Here is a 19,029-nt window from a genome sequence, read left to right as displayed (position 1 = left end):
ATAATTTAATGAAACGTTAAGCTTCTGCGCTTTGCGCTGGAGGGGGGTAATCTGAATTCAGAGAAGGATTGAGGGTCGAGAATGGAACAACGAATTATCTTCTTTCTCTAATAATTTCATTAAACTATGAAAGGTCAAAGCTTCCGCGCTTCGCGCGGGAGGTGGAAAACTGAATTCAGACAAGGAATAAGAGTCGAGAATGGTACAACAAATCATCATCTTTCTCTAATAGTTCAATGAAACGTCAAAGCTTCCGCGCTTTGCGCGGAGGGGGAAAACTGAATTCAGACAATGATTAAGAACCGAGAACGGAACAACGAATCGTCTTCTTTCTCTAATAATTTAATGAAACGTCAAAGCTTCTGCGCTTCGCGCGAGAGAGGGGGGGGGGGGGGAGGAAACTCAATTCAGACAAGGATTAAGAGTTGAGAACGGTACAACGAAGTGCTTCTTTCTCTAATAATTTAATGAAACGTCAAAGCTTCCGCGCTTCGCGCAGGAGGGGGTATGGAAACTGAATTCAGACAATGATTAAGAATCGAGAACGGTACAACGAATCGTCCTCTTTCTCTAATAATTTAATGAAACGTCAAAGCTTCTGCGCTTCGCGTGGAGGGGGTATGGAAACTGAATTCAGACAATGATTAAGAATCGAGAACGGTACAACGAATCGTCTTCTTTCTCTAATAATTTAATGAAACGTCAAAGCTTCTGCGCTTCGCGTGGAGGGGGGGGGAACTGAATTCAGACAATGATTAAGAACCGAGAACGGAACAACGGATCGGCTTCTTTCTCTAATAATTTAATGAAACGTCAAAGCTTCCGCGCTTCGCGCGGGAGAGGGAAAGGGGGGGGGGGGAACTCAATTTAGACAAGGATTAAGAGTCGAGAACGGTACTCTTTCTCTAATGATTTAATGAAACGTCAAAGCTTCCTCGCTTCGCGCGGGAGAGGGGGGAACTCAATTCAGACAAGGATTAAGAGTCGAGAACGGTACTCTTTCTCTAATGATTTAATGAAACGTCAAAGCTTCCTCGCTTCGCGCGGGAGAGGGTATGGAAACTGAATTCAGACAATGATTAAGAATCTAGAACGGTACAACGAATCGTCTTCTTTCTCTAATAATTTAATGAAACGTCAAAGCTTCCGCGCTTCGCGCGGGAGAGGGGGGGGGGGGGGGGAGGATTCAATTCAGACAAGGATTAAGAGTCGAGAACGGTACTCTTTCTCTAATGATTTAATGAAACGTCAAAGCTTCAGCGCTTCGCGCGGGAGGAGGTATGGAAACTGAATTCAGACAATGATTAAGAATCGAGAACGGTACAACGAATCGTCTTCTTTCTCTAATAATTTAATGAAACGTCAAAGCTTCCGCGCTTCGCGCGGGAGAGGGGGGGGGGATTCAATTCAGACAAGGATTAAGAGTCGAGAACGGTACTCTTTCTCTAATGATTTAATGAAACGTCAAAGCTTCCGCGCTTCGCGCGGGAGGGGGTATGGAAACTGAATTCAGACAATTATTAAGAATCGTGAACGGTACAACGAATCGTCTTCTTTCTCTAATAATTTAATGAAACGTTAAGCTTCTGCGCTTTGCGCTGGAGGGGGAATCTGAATTCAGAGAAGGATTGAGGGTCGAGAATGGAACAACGAATTATCTTCTTTCTCTAATAATTTCATTAAACTATGAAAGGTCAATGCTTCAGCGCTTCGCGCGGAAGGGAAAAAACTGAATTCAGACAAGGATTAAGAGTCTAGAACGGTACTCTTTCTCTAATGATTTAATGAAACGTCAAAACTTCCGCGCTTCGCGCGGGAGGGGGGGGGGGCGGGGGAGAGCAGGGGGGAGCAGGGGGGAGAGCAGGGGGGAGGAACTAAATTCAGACAAGGGTAGGAGTCGAGAATGGTACAACGAATCCTCTTCTTTCTCTAATAATTTCATGAAACATTAAAGCTTCTGCGCTTCGCGCGTAATGGGGGGGGGGGGGGGAGGGGAACAGCGAGCTGCCCGAATATGAATTTGTTATATCTTTCCTCGTATATTTTGGTGATAAATAACACTTTCACAAAATACATATTATCCTCAAATTTTTGCTCGCTCGCTTCGCTCACTAACCGAATTGTGAAACCAGAAAATTACTTTTTCGGGCAAGAGGCTTCAGCCCCCCCCCCCGATGAAAATGTCAAAAAAATTACCGGTATGGTGCTTCTAATATGACCTCGTCAGTATTGGTATGTTGAGTTGAAAAACTGTCTGCGCAATTTTCAAATTTCCGGCCCCCCCTATTGGAAAATCCTGGATCCGCGCCTGCTGATGGTTCTTTAATAGAGGGAATGCTTGCGGGCTCGCTGAAAAATTTAAAGCCCCCCAATTTTTCTTGATTATGAATGAAGAAGCGAAGCAAGTGCAACCCATAGTCACCACCGCACCCTCCAAGCTCCACAACAATTCTTCTGGAGCTGCGCATGGGTAAGGGGTGGCCAGTATTATTTTTTTTTAAAGAAGGGAGGAGCACGGAGAGAAAGAAATGGGGGGGGGGGGGGGTGGGGTGGGGTGCGACACCCCCACCTGTCAGGATATTGTCGGTAAAATTGCGCTGCCGTCGGGAAACAAGAGGAAGGGGGGGGGGGGAGGGACAAAAGAGAGGGAAGGGAAAGAAAAGGGGGAAAGGGAAAATAAGGAAAGAAAGGAAAGAAAAGAGAAAAAAGGAAAAAGAGGGAGGAAAGGAAAGAAAGTAAAAGAAAGAGAAGAAATAAAAGGGGAGAAAAGAAGAAAAAAGAGAAAAGGGAAACAAGGGAAACGGGGGTGAAAGAAATGAGAGAGAGGGGGAGGTAAGAGCCTGAGAATTGAGGAGTGGGAGTAAAAGAGAGAAGGGGGTTGTTGGGTGGAGTCGTCTCGTCGAGGGACCGGGTCCCCGGCCCCCCCACTCAGAGGTCGGAATGACCGCATGCGTGTTGCCAAAATGTCCGGTAAAGGGGTACTTTTCGTGCGACAAAGTCCGGCCCGAGAATTGTAAAAAAAGGGGTGTATTTGACTTTTCACCCGGATATTTCTTTAAAAAGGGGGTGTTTTTCTTTTTTTCTCTCATCTCTTTGGACTCCTGAGAAATTATTCCGAATATAGGGAGTACATTGAGCATTTTTCCTGATTTAGGGGGGTCTCCAAGGCAGGAAAAGCACGCGAAAAGCCCGCGAAAGGGGGGTTCGGAAATGTTGGCAGTCCTCAGATAGGGGGTGCTTTCAAAAAAAGGGTACGAGCATATGCGTACCCTAAATAACACTGAGTGGGGGGGCCGGGACCGGGTCGAGGGAGCAAGAAAGACACGCATAAATATGTTGCTGTGTCGGGTCAGCTGTGTCGGTATTCTTGCTCGATCCTCGTGTACTATATAGAAGTTTGAAGTCGATGTCGGTGAGATGTATATGTCGGTCGCCCGACAAGTTTTTTTCCCAACGAACTGTGACTTTTTATCCGCTGTGACGACTTCGAGAGTGACTACAACTACAATACTGGTATTTTCTTGAAGTTTCATATTTCTATAATATCAGCTAAAGAAATCAAAGGTGTAAAATTTTCGGGGAAACTAAATTCAAACGAGGATTAAAATTCAACAACGATACAACGAATCGTCTTCCTTAATATTTTGATGAAACGCCAAAGCTTCCGCGCTTCGCGCGAAAGGGGGAAGGCTTCATTTAGACACAGGATAGAGTCGAGAACGGTACAACGAATATTCTTCTATCTCTAATAATTTAAGGAAACGTCTAAGCTTCCGCTCTTCGCGCGAGACGGGGAAAAACCGACTCCAGATTCCAGATAAGGATAAAAAGTCGAGAACAACAACGAATCGTCTGCTTTCTTTCATAATTTAAGGAAAAGTCAAAGCTCCCGCGCTTCAAGCGGGGGGGGGGGGGGGGGGGGGGAGGGGGGGGGGACTGAATTCAACAATTAGGGTTAAGAGTCGATCGCGAACGGTACAACGAATCGTCTTCTTTCTTTAACAATTTAATGAAAATATGTCAAAGCTTCCGCGTTTCGCGCGGGAGAGGGAACTGAATTCAGACAAGGATTAAAAGTCGAGAACGGTACAACGAATCGTCTTCTTTTTCTAATGATTTAAGGAAACGTCTAAGGTTTCGTGCGGGAGGGGGGGGGGAACTGAATTCAGACAAGGATTAAGAGTCGAGAACGGTACAACGAATCGTCTTCTTTTTCTAATGATTTAAGGAAACGTCTAAGGTTTCGTGCGGGAGGGGGGGGGGGAAACTGAATTCAGACAAGGATTAAGAGTCGAGAACGGTACAACGAATCGTCTTCTTTCTATAATAATTAAATGAAACGTCAAAGCTTCCGCGCTTCGCGCGTGAAAGGGGAACTGAATTCAGACAAGGATTAAAAGTCGAGAACGGTACAATGAATCGTCTTCTTTTTCTAATGATTTAATGAAACATCTAAGTTTCGCGCGGGAAGGGGGGAACTGAATTCAGACAAGGATTAAGAGTCGAGAACGGTACAACGAATCGTCTTCTTTATATAATAATTAAATGTAACGTCTAAGCTTCCGCGCTTCGTGCGTGAAAGGGAAACTGAATTTAGACAAGGATTGGAAGTTGAGAACGGTACAACGAATCGTCTTCTTTTCCTAATGATTTAAGGAAACGTCTAAGCTTTCGCGCGGTAGGGGAAAACTGAATTCAGACAAGGATTAAGAGTCGAGAACGGTACAACGAATCGTCTTCTTTCTCTAATAATTAAAAGAAACGTCAAAGCTTCCGCGCTTTGCGCGGGAAGGGGGAAACTGAATTCAGACAAGGATTAAAAGTCGGGAACGGTACAACGAATTGTCTTCTTTTTCTAATGATTTAAGGAAACGTCTTAGCTTTCGCGGGGGAGGGGGAAAACTGAATTCAGACAAGGGTTAAGAGTCGAGAACGGTACAACGAATTGTCTTCTTTTTCTAATGATTTAAGGAAACGCTAAGGTTTCGCGCGAGAGGGGGGGGGGGGGAACAGAATTCAGACAAGGATTAAGAGTCGAGAACGGTACAACGAATCGTCTTCTTTCTCTATTGATTTAAGGAAACAACTAACCTTCGCGCTTTGCGCCGGAGAGGAAACTGAATTCAGACAAGGATTAAGAGTCGAGAACTACTTCGGTTTTATGTCGGGCAGGTGGTAGGCGCAGCTTGCAGAGCTGGAAACTTTAAAAGCTATTAGCTAAAATGTATGTAGCGCCATCATCATCATTTACACAAGAGTCTACAAATTATGTCTTCTAGCTTTGTCGTTCCAAAACTCAAATAGGCCTATACCTTTATGGCAAACACAGAGGCGGCGCTCCCGAAGGGCAGGGGAAAAAATGCCCCCATTTTTTCACGTATCCTAAAAGTGCCCCCTGTTACTTCAGATAAGTGCCCCTTTTTCTTTCTAATAGGTGGCCGATCCACATTCTTTTAAGTGCCTCTTACCACCGCTCTCATCAGTTCCCCTTTACCTCTGATAGTCTAATTGCCCCTATTCAAATTCGAGAGGTGCCCCTTTTCCATCGTACGAAGTGCCCCTTTCCTTCTAATAAGCGTCCCTTTTCACCTCTGACGAGTGCTCATTTTACTTTGACGCGTGCCCCCTTTATCCTTTCGAAAAGGTGCTCCTTTCGATAAGTACCCCTTTTCATTTTTATTAAGAGCCCCTTCCCCTTTCAAAAAATGCCCCTTTCACCTTTGACAAGAGGCCTTTTTTATTTTGGCACGTGCCCATTGTTCTTTCAAATAAATGCCCTTTTTCCTTCTGATAAGTGCCCCTCTTCGAATTTTAATAAAGTTCCATCCCTTCACATAAATGACCCTATTGGTATCTAATAGGCAGTAGCGTACGCAGGATTTTTTCAAGGGGGGTGTTTTAACATTTTTAAATCGGGCCGAAAATTGAATAATTTTGGTCTCGAAATTTGAAAAATTGACATTTTATAGAAAAAAAACAAGGGGGGTGTTGTTGAACCACCAGCCCCCCCCCCCCCCCCCCCCCCCTGTGTACGCGCCTGCTAATAGGTGTCCTCTTTTCTTCGACAAATGCCCCTTATTCATTTCCATTCGTGCCTTTTTTTCATATCTGGTGAGTGCCCCTTTTAGGTTCGAGAAGTGTCCCATCAACATCTGTTTTCTTCCCCTCTTTAAAAGATGTATTTTTTTCGCGCTGCGACCTCACAAATCTTTGAAATTTCTCTCGCTCGCAAATGAATGCCTCAAAAAAAGTAAAAACCTTTGAGTGACCGGTTTTACCATATTCGTTTTCCCTAATAGACTGTAGTGTTATGAAAACCGTTTGGCAAACGCAAAATTTGATTTCGATTTTCAATCATAAATATCTTGATAATCAGACAGGCAATCGGCTTGTAAAAGTCATGGAGTTCCTGACTGACCTAAAGGTTTATAATTATCATTGCATCATGAGCTAAATCAAGGATTTTTTTTAAGGATCTAAGACAAAGTTACCGGATCCTTTTGAAGCAGGATCTTCATGTAAAGAGAGACACAAATATTGAAATCATCCCTGATAATGTAATATAATGTATGGGTGAATTCAAATTGAGATATTGTAATCAAAATCCTGGCCAAGAATGATTCTCGATTATCATCAAATTAAACAACCAACAATTAAAAATCAAATGGCGATGGGAACTAAAGCTCATAAAAACGAAACACAAGATAGAAGCTTGTAATTATAAATAAACATAATGAATAACTAAATACACATAAAATGTCATAATTACAACGAGCTATAGTTCTTTACATATAGATCAACAATTAATAAGCAAATCCTGTAAACCTAACTCAGGATTATCAATGAACAACTTAAGAGCAACATTTGGAGTGTGATAAAGTACAAAACCTCAACAGAACAACTTCATAACATTTATAATAATAATGATAATAATTACACTTATGATACTAATAATGATAATAACAATAATAATAATAATAATAATAATAATATTAAAATAATAATAATGATAATGATAATAACAACAATAATTAATTATTATTCTTAATTTAATTTACACAAGTTACACAAGTAATTAATAAACAAACGAATTAATAGGGATATGCATACATGTATATGTTATGTACAATATATCCACATAAAATACTGCCATGTTATACAGTTCAGCTCCTCCGGGTCGTCGGCTTCTCTCGCGCGAATTCATTCTTGCTACTTCTTGATGTTGTCGATCTGTCCATCCCGTTGGACATAGTACCAACTCGAAGTTCCCCCTTCCTTGACTCGTACATATTCCTTCTTCGACTTGTACCAGGCATTCATTAAATTATTTTGTTCTCCCGCCCTTCCAGCTGACCCTGAGAATGTTGTCTCCTCCAAAACTGCATTTCAAGGGCATTGATTCTTTTGACGCCTGATGCCTTCAAAGTCCAACTTTATACAGCGTTCGCAGCCATTCCAGCTAGTGCCCTAATCCGCTTCTGATCCTCCTCTAGATATTGATTACTGATCCGAGGCACTGCGCTTCTCTGCGATCTCAATATCTTTATAATTATATATTCCTGACCCGCATATACATATATCCTCATATGACATGTAATTAAAAAACAATTAATTATATTAAATTTATTCGCAAAGTTGCTTAAGTCTTTCTGTTTACATATTACTTACTCCAATGACACATATAGTTTACTTATCTATATTCCTAACATTAAACCGGTCGTTCATGGTTGAAAATAGCGGGAATATTATTGCCATGCTGTGGTCTCATATCCCTGGTACTATGCCCCCCTTTGCAGGCCAAAAAATGAAAGGGTTAAATTCCAACTGCATGCATTTGAAAGACACTACTAATTTAGAACTTCCCTCAAAACGAAAGGGCTTAAAATGGCTTTTAGTGGAAAAATAACGACAATTAGTTGCCGAATCGACTTAAGTGATTGCAATCACCTAGGTAATAGTCCGATTTTCGGACTTTTACCGAATGACTCCTTACGTTTTGTGCTGCACAAAGATTCAATTAGTTTTAGTGAGTTACTTGATGTAGACTAAATAATGCTCACGTATACCTGTTACAGCTCATTTCATTACCAAAGAAAAAAAGATGTCAGTCAGTTACTAATTAGTGTCTAAAAGTGAAGTCTAAAAGGGAAATGGGTTTTCTTGCATACGTGACAGTACTAGGACACTGATAATGTTTAAATTTCACAGATACGACTGACATGAAATAAATTTCATAATTCCTGCAAATTTATTCAGAATTTGATGTTGGCTGCAAAACAGTCATGGCTAACTGGTTGAAGAGTTCTATTATTTGTGCATGGAGGGTATTACTGGTTAATCGTCTTCTACTGACAGATTTTTATCATCGACATTTTGAGATTTTATTCATTTTTTTAATTTTAATTAAATCTGCATTGTTTTAAAATAATTTTACCATTATAGGCCCAATTATTTGTCTTAGTTTCGCAAAATTTGTAATGAATGTTTTATGACTCTCTGGAAGGAGATAGTTTTTCAATATTATTATTTCACAATTTTTGTTATAATGTTCTCATGCAGTTTACTTTTATAATGTAAGTCCTTTCACACACTTGGTATAGGATTGCTATCACCCCTTCCTCTCTCTCTCTCTCTCCCTCCCCTCTCTCTCTGTACTTCTCCCCCTCTCTCTCTCTCTCTCTCTTTCCCTCTCTATAGCTCTCTCTCTCTCTCTCTCTTTCTCTCTCTCTCTCTCTCTCCCTCCCCTCTCTCCCTCTCTCTACCTGTACCTCTCCATCTCTCACTCTCTCTGTCTCATTAATGTTTTGCCCACCCTAATTCAAGCGTCTCCCCACTAAAGTCCCCTCCCACATAATGTGCCAGGCTCCCATACAGAGCCCGGCTACAAAAACCATATGATTTCATTAACCATATTTTTGTTAATTGCCTTATGGGGAAAAATAGGTTTTTAACATCAGGTTTTTATCTATCTTATATTTAAAGATTAAAAATCAACAAAATGATTCACAGAAGTATGAAATCGCAGGCAGAGCCTGGGAGGGGTAGTAGGTACCGTAGGAGAGGCATGCATGTCATGCAAATGGACATGAACCACTGTGGTTGCGCGCAATAATACCATCTTGAAATTCTGCAATATATAAATAGTTTCTCTGCTTCCCCTAAACAAATATTTCATTGACAGAAAACTTAAAATTGATTGATGTATAATTAAATAGTTCTAACAATATCTGATATCTTAAAATCAATGAAAATTCTAATTCGTTTAGGAACTATATTTTGCATTCCATTTTGATGGACGAACAACAATGAAATCAAGCGTGATAGGGCCGTGTTATGATCAAACTGCAATTCTTCATGTGTACGTACACCATCCGTGCATAAGCGTGTTGCAAATTGTGCTGCTGATGTTGATATCTCGAGTCTTAGTTAACGGGGTCAGTTCATCCATAGAATGCTAGCGAACTCGATAACTAAAAAGGACAAGAGATGTTCATTTCATTTTTAAGTGTGATCATTTTAAGTTCCTGCTGAATAATCTATATCTCATGCACGTATAGTCCAGCTAATTTTGCTAAAGTTATCTGTCTACAGAAAGCAAAATGAGCACATTAAGCTTGCCTTTCACGCCACCAATTGTGAAGAGGTTGCTTGGATGGAAGAAGGACAATTCGGAAGACAAATGGTCAGAGAAAGCCGTCAAAAGTTTGGTTAAGAAGCTAAAGAAAACAGGATGCCTTGAAGAACTTGAAAGAGCTGTAACGACGCAGAACAGCCAAACCAAATGCATTACAATACCTAGGTGAGAATATTATATCGACACTGAAACATCGGCATGCCATGATGATCAGTGTCAGCTGTCCAGCAAGGTGTTTGTTCTGAACCTTTGGCATTGCCTTTGCTTTGGCTCAGCTCAGCTCTGCCTCTCTGCTCTGGCCTGATAGTGATACAGCAGTCGCAGCACTAACACACTGACTGTGTACTGTCTCTGAGCTGAGCTGAGCTGACCAGACACAGTCAGTGGAATCTTGTAATCTATTAGTTAAAATTGATCTCACGCTTTATGGTTAATGTCTAGGTAGTTTGGAAGGTCCCATGTCAGGTCGCCCAATGTCAGCCCGCCCCCTTATTTTAGTCGCTCTCAATTGGTCATGTCGCCCCCCAATTTTTTTGGAGATTTTGGGATGCTTGGCCAGCTCGCCCAAACTTTTTTGGGCATCCCATCCCCTAATTACTTCTACTTCTACTTCTACGTCGGTACTTGACAGGATCCATCAGTCAGGATATAACGTCAAGGTTAAAATGTCTGGCAAGGTGCTCTTAATTTGATGTCTTTTACAAGTTCAAATTCAAGCCATTTTCAGTTCCTGGCATCTAGAGGTCTAGACCCTATGTTAGACTAATTGTTATTACTAATTATTGAAAATTTTCCTCGAATTTTCTATTGTAACTGCATATTTTCAAGGATATTTGCATCTAAATGTTGGGACGCATCGGAACGGAAAACGGACGAGAAATAATCATTTTATTCTTCTACATTTTGCGTTCTTTAAAACAAAAGAGTTGGTAATTACTATCAAATAATATAAATTGTAGATCACTTAAACAAATGTTAGTTTGCATTCGCTGGTAAATGAAGGAAGAAATAGGCCGTCAAAAGTATTTTTGTGATGGATAGTGCAGGCAAGCAGGAGAGGTTCATCTCCGAACGAGGCTATTGTAATACATATATGCGTGTCAACATCCTCTGCCTTAGTTCATTGTTACAAATGCACTCAATAATAAAAAGTTTTTGATTTGAGTAAAGCTTTTAATACTCATTTTTTTAAATAATTATAACTTTTGAGAGCATGAGAATCTTGATATGCATCGTAAAATCACTGTCGTGAGTTCAGCAGTCGTCAGTTGACGATTATTTTAACAAAAATGAATCGGTCTAAACTAGGATAAATGTAATGACAAATAGGACCGACAATTCTGACCGCTCGCGATGAATTGCCGCTCCCCGAGTCCCCGGCATTAGCCGCATGCACTGCTGCGCTAGCGTACTGCCTTTGTACGTAGGGGACGACTGTGTACAGTGTATAGGAAGGCGACCCGACCACATAATTTGGAACAACTGCAGAATACCCTGCACGTTGAGAGCTAGCTCGGCTGGTAATGATATGTTTTACCCCATTTACAATAACAGCTTGTTAAGAGGTCACAAACAATTAGACTTTGATTATTTATTGCTTTGCCTCACTAGTATAGAGGCAAAAAACAGAACTGAATAAATACTGAGATTGGAACCCACAACTCCAACATTGTATTACGCTGTCCTTACTGATTGAGCAAACAATGCGTTGATGAAAGGTGGGTTTGCATGATTATTATGACCCTATCACTAGCCCTAACGTTTAACATGTGCGCAGGCACAGGGTTAACTAGACTCTCTTTTGTTCATTAGCCTCTAGTTTGTTTTCAAACTTTTACATGATGTACATGTACAGTTCATGTTATTAATGTAAGACAATACAGGACATTCAATGATTGCTATAATGGTCATGTTGTTAATGTAAGACAATACAGGACATTCAATGATTGCTTTAATGGTCATGTTATTAATGTAAGACAATACAGGACATTCAATGATTGCTTTAATGGTTGAAAAGAAAGGTCTTTCCGTATTTGTTATTTTGTTCTTGCTAATGGTACAATGCAGCACTTTAAATATCAAAAAGACAAGATTGTCAAGAAATACTTGATGTAAATTCGTATTCAGATTCAGTATTGTTCTTGTGCAGTGGAAATAGAAAATGGCTAAAGTGAGCAAAGAAAATATAGCTGTTTTTAACTTGTCTTTTGGAAGTCACCTCACCCATTCACATTACATGTACACATTACACAAAGATAAGGGGTGTGGCAGACATGAAATTATTTTGATATACCGGTAGACTTTTTATCTTATCTTGGAATACTGGGTAGTGATCTACATATATAGGCCCCTGGTGTGCTGGCTTTGGTGATTTGAGGGCTAGGGGTAGTAGTGGAGGCAGTAGGCCTTACACCTGTACATGTACATACACAAGAATATTAGCAATTTGGGGAACCGGGATGATCAGGGATCCTGTTATGAAAAATAAAAAGTTTACAGTATGGTTCCCAAAAATAGGGGTGCATCTTATACACAGAGATTTACGGTACTGTGCCTTTGTGATAAACTTACTAATCTGCTCCAGCCTTGCGACATGTTTTCTGAGCGATGGATGTCAATGTCTATTTAAACTCCTCTAGGGGTTTTATTTTATTCAGAACATTATGAAAAGCATTACATTTTTTAAGGTAAATAATAGACTTAATTAGATGCAGGTTACAGTGCATTTACACTCGGAAGTCCATTTAAAATTTGGCTGGGAATTATTAGAGAGACACAGTCTGAGTGAAATGATCTCAGAAACGTCTTGTTAACCTTGTCAGTTGACCTGTAGCCCTAGATGACAGAGATGACAGTACTTTTCGAAGAAATTTTTACGTATTACAGTACAATGTGTATGGGGCCAAGTCGAATTAGTCAATAGTGAAATCACTGAAATGTTGCAAGATACATTGTTATTATCAATATCAAATTCTTCATTTTGAGCATTCAGTGACATAAAGATGTAGATATCAAAATGTTCAGAAAAATGTGAGCTTTCAAGGAAACACAAAGACTTAACTCCACCCAACACCCCATTGAAGTCAGTGGTTAGTGAAACATACAAATGTACATGTAGACTTAACTCAAGTGCTCAGTGACACATAAACCACTTTTTCTTAAAATGGCCAAAATGGAGTTGCGTCTTTGTGTCACTGACCCCTCGATTTGTTTGGAGGATGGATTTTGTGTAATGATTGAGGCGGTCATGCATGAATGCCAATGGTGTATTCTATTCTTTGGGGAACAAACATGTTTTTAATGATCAATTTGGCCATTCATGTAGTGCAATATGTTGTTTTCACCTTTCGTTTGGAAGATGCAATGTGTTTGCAACTTGTCAACTCCAACAGACACTTGATTGTCTATAAGTTACTGTGGTAACCATTCCCTCCACAGCTATACAAATCACTCTACAAAATAATGGGGAAAAAACAAAGAAGTGTACTGTAAACAAATTTCATCATCACTTTATTTATTGCACAATTCATCCTCCAAACAAATTAAAAAAATTCACTGTTGATAATAACTATTTGGAACAATTACATTTTATTTGGCCCTTGATAGCCCTTAAATTAGAGACTATGGTGGTAAGCGCTTTATAAGCACTGTTTTTTAAATTATTTTTTATTATTATTATTATTATTGTTATAATACAGGTACATGTATACTGTACATTCCATGATTAGAAAATCATCAAAATAGGACATCAATGTAAAGGGTGATAATAGGGGCCAAGGGCTTTTGATAATACAAAGAGAGATTTTAATGCTCAACTTTGAATAGACAATCACTTTTGAGGAGTTAAGTTGCTGTGCTAGGGATGGTATTAAATTAACCCATACTCTGAGTCCTGGTCACCGTTGATCAGAAGCAAGTTGTAATGATACCATGAAGGCTGCTCTGACTCTTATACATGTAGGAAGGAAATGTTTGTGACATGGTTTCCGCTTTGGCTGAATATTGGGGAAAAAAGCCTGTCGATGGTGTTGATACAATTCTTTAGTCGCTACTATTCCTGACCTACAGTAAAATGTGTGTTCCTATCTTGCACACACACTTAGCACACATGTTTAGTACATGTACCTTGCTATTATTAACCTTAAAGTGTACCGATCACCTGAAAAATATATTTTGTATATATATATGAATAAAATCAACCTAAAAAAATTGTACCTACATGTACATGTAGCATTTGTATACTGGTAGTAAGGCTGTGAAGGGTAGTCGAATGCTCGAGTACCCGCACGGTTGACAACTACTCGGGTACGATTTCTCGTACCCGAATATTCGGCCGCAAAAAAAAAAAAAAAAAAATGTCCAGGCCGACGCTTACCCGTGCCTGGGTGAGCGGCGGTTGCTGGCATGGTGCCGTCGATAAAAATGTTTCTGAACTCAAGCACTGTCAAACTCACCACTCAGAAACTGGGACCAAATGTCTGGATTTCTGCTTGGACTTGGAGGAAAAGGGATTATTCTGCCATCTTTGGTTTTTAAAACAGCATTGTTCACTGTTATTATTATTATTAAATCGGCGCCTTCAACTGCAACTCAAAGTAAAATTGCATGCGTTTTCGGCGACAGAACTGGGGTACTGCTCCAGTGGTATGTATGGTGGTGGCAAAAAAAAAAAATCAAAAAAAAAAAAAAAAAAAAAAAAATTAAAAAAAAAAAAAAAAAAACAACATGGCGTCCGAATACTCGAGTATTCGCTTGTAAGCATGGGAGTGTACTCGGGTACCTCATTACACTGTTGTGCACAGCCTTAACTGGTAGCTCCTCAAATATCAATATTTCTGTGAGATATTATGGAAATCTATGGTATTGTTTTACAGTTTTCATGCTGTGGTCTCTTAAAGATACTACATGTATGTCCCTTTTGCAGCCAACATCAAATTCTGTAGAACTTTGCAGGAATTATGAATATGTCATGTATGTCAGATCTGTGAAATTTAAACATTAGTAGTGTCCTAGTATAAATTCAAATTATGCAAGGAAAGTAGGAAACCCATTTACCTTCTAGACTTCACTGTCAGACACTATTGATTGACTGACTGACATCTTCTTTGGTAATAACATACATAAAATGACCTGTAACAGGTACATGAGCATTTGTCAACATCAATAATCCTCTACTTGGGTGCGTGGCCAAAATTAAACTGATCAAATCTTTGTGCAACACAAAACGTATGACCATTCGGTAAGAGGGTCTGAAATCAGACTATTACTTAGTTGATTGCAATCACTTAAGTTGATTCAACAACTAATGGTAGTTATTTTTCCCTTTAAAGGCCATTTTCAAGCCGTTTCGTTTTGAGGGAAGTTCTAAGTTAGAATTTTTTTTCAAATGCCGTTGGGATTTAACCTTTTCATTTTTTAGCCTGCAAATGGGACATAGTATCTTTAAAGTCTAATGTGATATCTTATGTTGGTTTAATGCTTATTGATCCGATCAGTTAGGATTTTCATCTATATGTATGGCGGTGTAGGGCTGTATCCACTCACATCAAGCATGACAAACTTGATGCCCAACTTAAGCCAAATACAGGCACATTTAGAATGATGGAAAGGCACATCGATGTTGTTTCAAAAGCTTTGGTTAATTCCCTTCGTCATATTTTGTGAGCTATTATTTTGTGGATGTTTTGACAATTAATGTCTATTACAATTTTTAAATTTTTTAATTGTATAAGTCTGATCAGCATTTTAGTCTTGTGTGTGGTACTATCGTAACCTACTCAGTCTTTGGCGACTCTTTATTTTTTACTTCCGTTTTTTAAAATGCTCGGTACAGCAAAGCGTGACTCCTTCCTTACAGCCTCAATTTTATTCATATGAAACAATATCCATTTATTTCTAAAGCATATTTATTAAATTAAATTGAAATTCAGTTTGGGAATTTTATTTTTAGCTCTTCATTGCAAAATATCAGTGTGAAATAATATATCGTAAATTCATACAGTGTTCATATTTGAACAAAAATGTACATAAATGTACCCTGTATATACACTGTACACGTATACCGACTTGTATAAGCCTACAATATTGACTATGATACAGTATGTACATGTATACATGTACGGTACTAGAGATTACTGATCAACAGATGGTCATACATAACTTGATAGAGTCTCAGATATTTCTGTTCTCTTTTTGTATTACAAATGTTTCCCTGATGTTTACAGTGAAATGTAATATATTTTGCTGCTAGATGTATGCTTTGACAATTAATTCCTCATTTATTATTAATTTATTTCTATATGATTTTTAGTTATACTTCATTAATCTAATTACATTTGTGCCAGTATGCATGACTGCTGTTCATACTGTTGTACATTGTGACTCTTATATTATGTAGGTCGACAGTAGTCTAGACAGAAGACTGAATATATCACAGCAGATCGGGGTTGGCCTGCCTGTGCCTGGTGTATTTTGCTTTTACCTACATGTTCTTTTTCTTTCTCGACTTGATTCTCATGCTTTCAGATCTTCATTTGTGACGAGTGGAGCACAATTTATACCACACCCCCATCCCAAAGCTGCGTAAGTTCAATTCAGGGCATCTTATCTGTCAATGTTTCTTAGTTTGGACAACCTCAGAAAAACGCATTGTTCTTGCATTGTTCTTGAATGTTAAATGTGTTCTTTCCGTTATTGATTTTGAATTTTGATTTATAATTGAAATGCAAGCAGTTATTTGTTGCACTGTGATTATTCTTTACTGTTTTTATACTTGAAGATATTTGAGTTTACCTTTGATTTTGCATGTCTTTGCACTGGTCATGCATGCAGCAACCAATGCACTTGATGTTATGACCTCAATATTCCCTATCCTACATGTATGTTCAAATAATCTTTGGAAAATAAAAGGAAACACGCACTTACAAATACACACTCACTCCGCAAGTTGAAGAATCAGACTTTGATGTAGATAACTGTAACATGTAGATACCAGTAGGCTTACTCCTTGTTATTACATGTACCGGTAGGTCGTCTTTATTTTTGGCCTACATATTTGCATGATACTGTATGCCAAGGCCCCTGTCTGTCTGCATGGTTCTTTGTTGGTTTGCAAGGAAGTATTGCTGAGAAACAGACTAGAAGAAAATGAACTCTGATCCCACCTTGTTATCTAATTTGCTAGATGGAGACCCATGTTTTTGAATTGAAGAATAACAGCATAATAAGATGTTGTGTGATATGTCTGCTGTATGGTAGAGGCATAGCTCTGTGGGGGTAGCAAAGAAACATTGCTTTCATTTTCATTCTTTTATAAGATTAGTAATTTACAGTTGTAGGTCTAAAAAATGAATGGGGGAGAATATTATGAAGTAAAAGTATTCATACTGATGTACAAAATGTGCACAATTCAGGAAGCAAGATCTATAAAATGGAAGTGAGTGTTTGTGAGAAATTAAATAAAGTACATGTACATTGACATAATGTGGTAGAACCTGTAGGAATTTTACATCCTTTTATGCAGGGCTCAACACTCACTTGTTTGGAAGGGGATGCTGCAGATTGAACTCTTTACAGTCTGTGTACAAACTAGGCCTGTAACAGATCATTGGATCGGGGGCCGATCTTGAGCCGATCTTGAGCCGATCAAGGGTGATCGGATAATAATTTCCGATCGCCGATCAATAAAAATGATCGGAAAAAAAAATTGGCAATGCATGCCTACATTAATCCAAGATGGCGGCCCGCATGTTTTGTCTCTTCTCTTAGACCATTATTATTAATTTCAAAGTCATGAAAAGGCACTAAATATCACCAAACATTGTCTAAAACAACTCCAAATGACAAAATAATCCCAAGCATGAATTTTTTTTGAGCATTTGATAACCAAAAACTTGAAAATTTTCGTCATTTAAAAAAAAGAAAAGAAACAATTATTTTTGCCGATACCGATCACAGGTGCGAGGGTGTCGCTCCGATCTTCCAATCTGATAAAAGCCCCAACTTACAGGGTTAGTACAAACACTATGTACAAATAGAGGGGGGGGGGGGAGGGCCCCATACTTACATTTTGTGTCCTGATCGCCTGTTAGTGTCAGCCCTGTTTTGTTTTCCTTAAACAAGTTTGTCATGCTAAGGGTATACATATATCTGTATATTCAATATATATACATGTACATGTAGCAATCATTGTAGTGTACGTGCAAAGATCACCTCATCGTTAAAGTTTAAACTATTCAATGCTGTAGACTGTAGGCCTAGTAGTAATACTACTAAACATTTTTAATGAAAATGTGATCTACATGTACATTTGTATGTCATTCTACATTCACTGTACATGTACATTATTTTACTCTGATCTATAGTGAATACAAATGGTAAAATTAAGCAAAATTATTGACTCCTTTTCTGTCTTCTCAGACTGCATCCATAAAACTTTGACGTTATTTCAATTAATACCATATCTTATTTCTTCATCTTCCTATTCTAAATGGCTTGATACAAATGATAGTCCTAAATGAGTCAACTAAAGACACTACTGTTGCAGGTACTTTTTAATATATTCAAATGAAAATAAAGCTGTTGAGCTATTTTATAATTGGCACATTTAATTGGCACAATTATTTGATACTTTACCACAATTCCTATAGTCAGTCAGTCTTGAGCAGATCCTACTAGATTATGGACTTCCTGACTGACTGACTGTGTGTGTGTGTGTGTGTCAGTCCAGGCTGAGCAGCAGGCCAGTGAGCAGGTGTTACATGTACAGAGCCTACTGTAGTCTCACATTGCAAACAGTGTGACAATGACCGACTGCCAAGGGGGTTGTACAGACTTGCCTGCAAACTAGTGTGCAGTACAGTCAGAGCATTCTTACATACACATAAGGATGTACTACCCTTGTTTATCAACTCAAATTATATAGATCTGTGTATACTTCTTGCACTAATTCAGGCAAATTACCCACATGTACATGTGCAAGTTGTAACTATGGTATGGTATTAATTGGATGGCTTATCGTGCACAAGTCTCCCTCAAAATCCTTGTAGAGGTTCTTAGAAGTTAGTTACCAGCAACTTTATTGTTTTGTTTTGTTTTGTTCAGTTTTCTTCTTTTTTTTTATTAAAAAAGGGGATTATTGCTATGTTTTGTAAAAGTGCCCATAATAGTTATCAGTTGTAATTTCTCTCAGTGTTTGTTTCTTAGAATCTTGTTTTATAGGACACAGTTGATTTGAATCATATCCAGAACTTCATTTGATATAATACCTTCAAATTTTGGAGAGAGAAAAAGAAGGAACATTTTTGTCCATCTCCTTGCAGGTGCTTATTGTATAATAAATTCACTGTACCTGTATTATAGGTATGGGGAAGGCATGGGCAAAATTCAGATTCAAA

General features: G+C 38.8%; 1 protein-coding gene across 2 annotated transcripts in view; it reads left to right on the top strand.

The window, feature by feature from the left end:
• The first annotated feature begins 9,354 nt into the window (after window positions 1–9,354).
• Window positions 9,355–19,029, top strand: part of Sp-Smad2/3 — a 31,958-nt gene continuing 22,283 nt past the window's right edge. The window contains exons 1-2 of one of the 2 annotated variants that reach the window (XM_011671947.2): window positions 9,355–9,799; window positions 16,160–16,216. In XM_011671947.2, the coding sequence (XP_011670249.1) occupies window positions 9,600–9,799; window positions 16,160–16,216 (257 nt within the window). In that variant the 5' untranslated portion in view covers window positions 9,355–9,599. 2 annotated transcript variants of the gene reach the window in all.

This window comes from Strongylocentrotus purpuratus, unplaced genomic scaffold (genome assembly GCF_000002235.5).
Source record: "Strongylocentrotus purpuratus isolate Spur 01 unplaced genomic scaffold, Spur_5.0 spur5_scaffold_6, whole genome shotgun sequence".
Lineage (NCBI taxonomy): Eukaryota > Metazoa > Echinodermata > Echinoidea > Camarodonta > Strongylocentrotidae > Strongylocentrotus > Strongylocentrotus purpuratus.
This window is presented reverse-complemented; position numbering and strand designations above follow the sequence as displayed.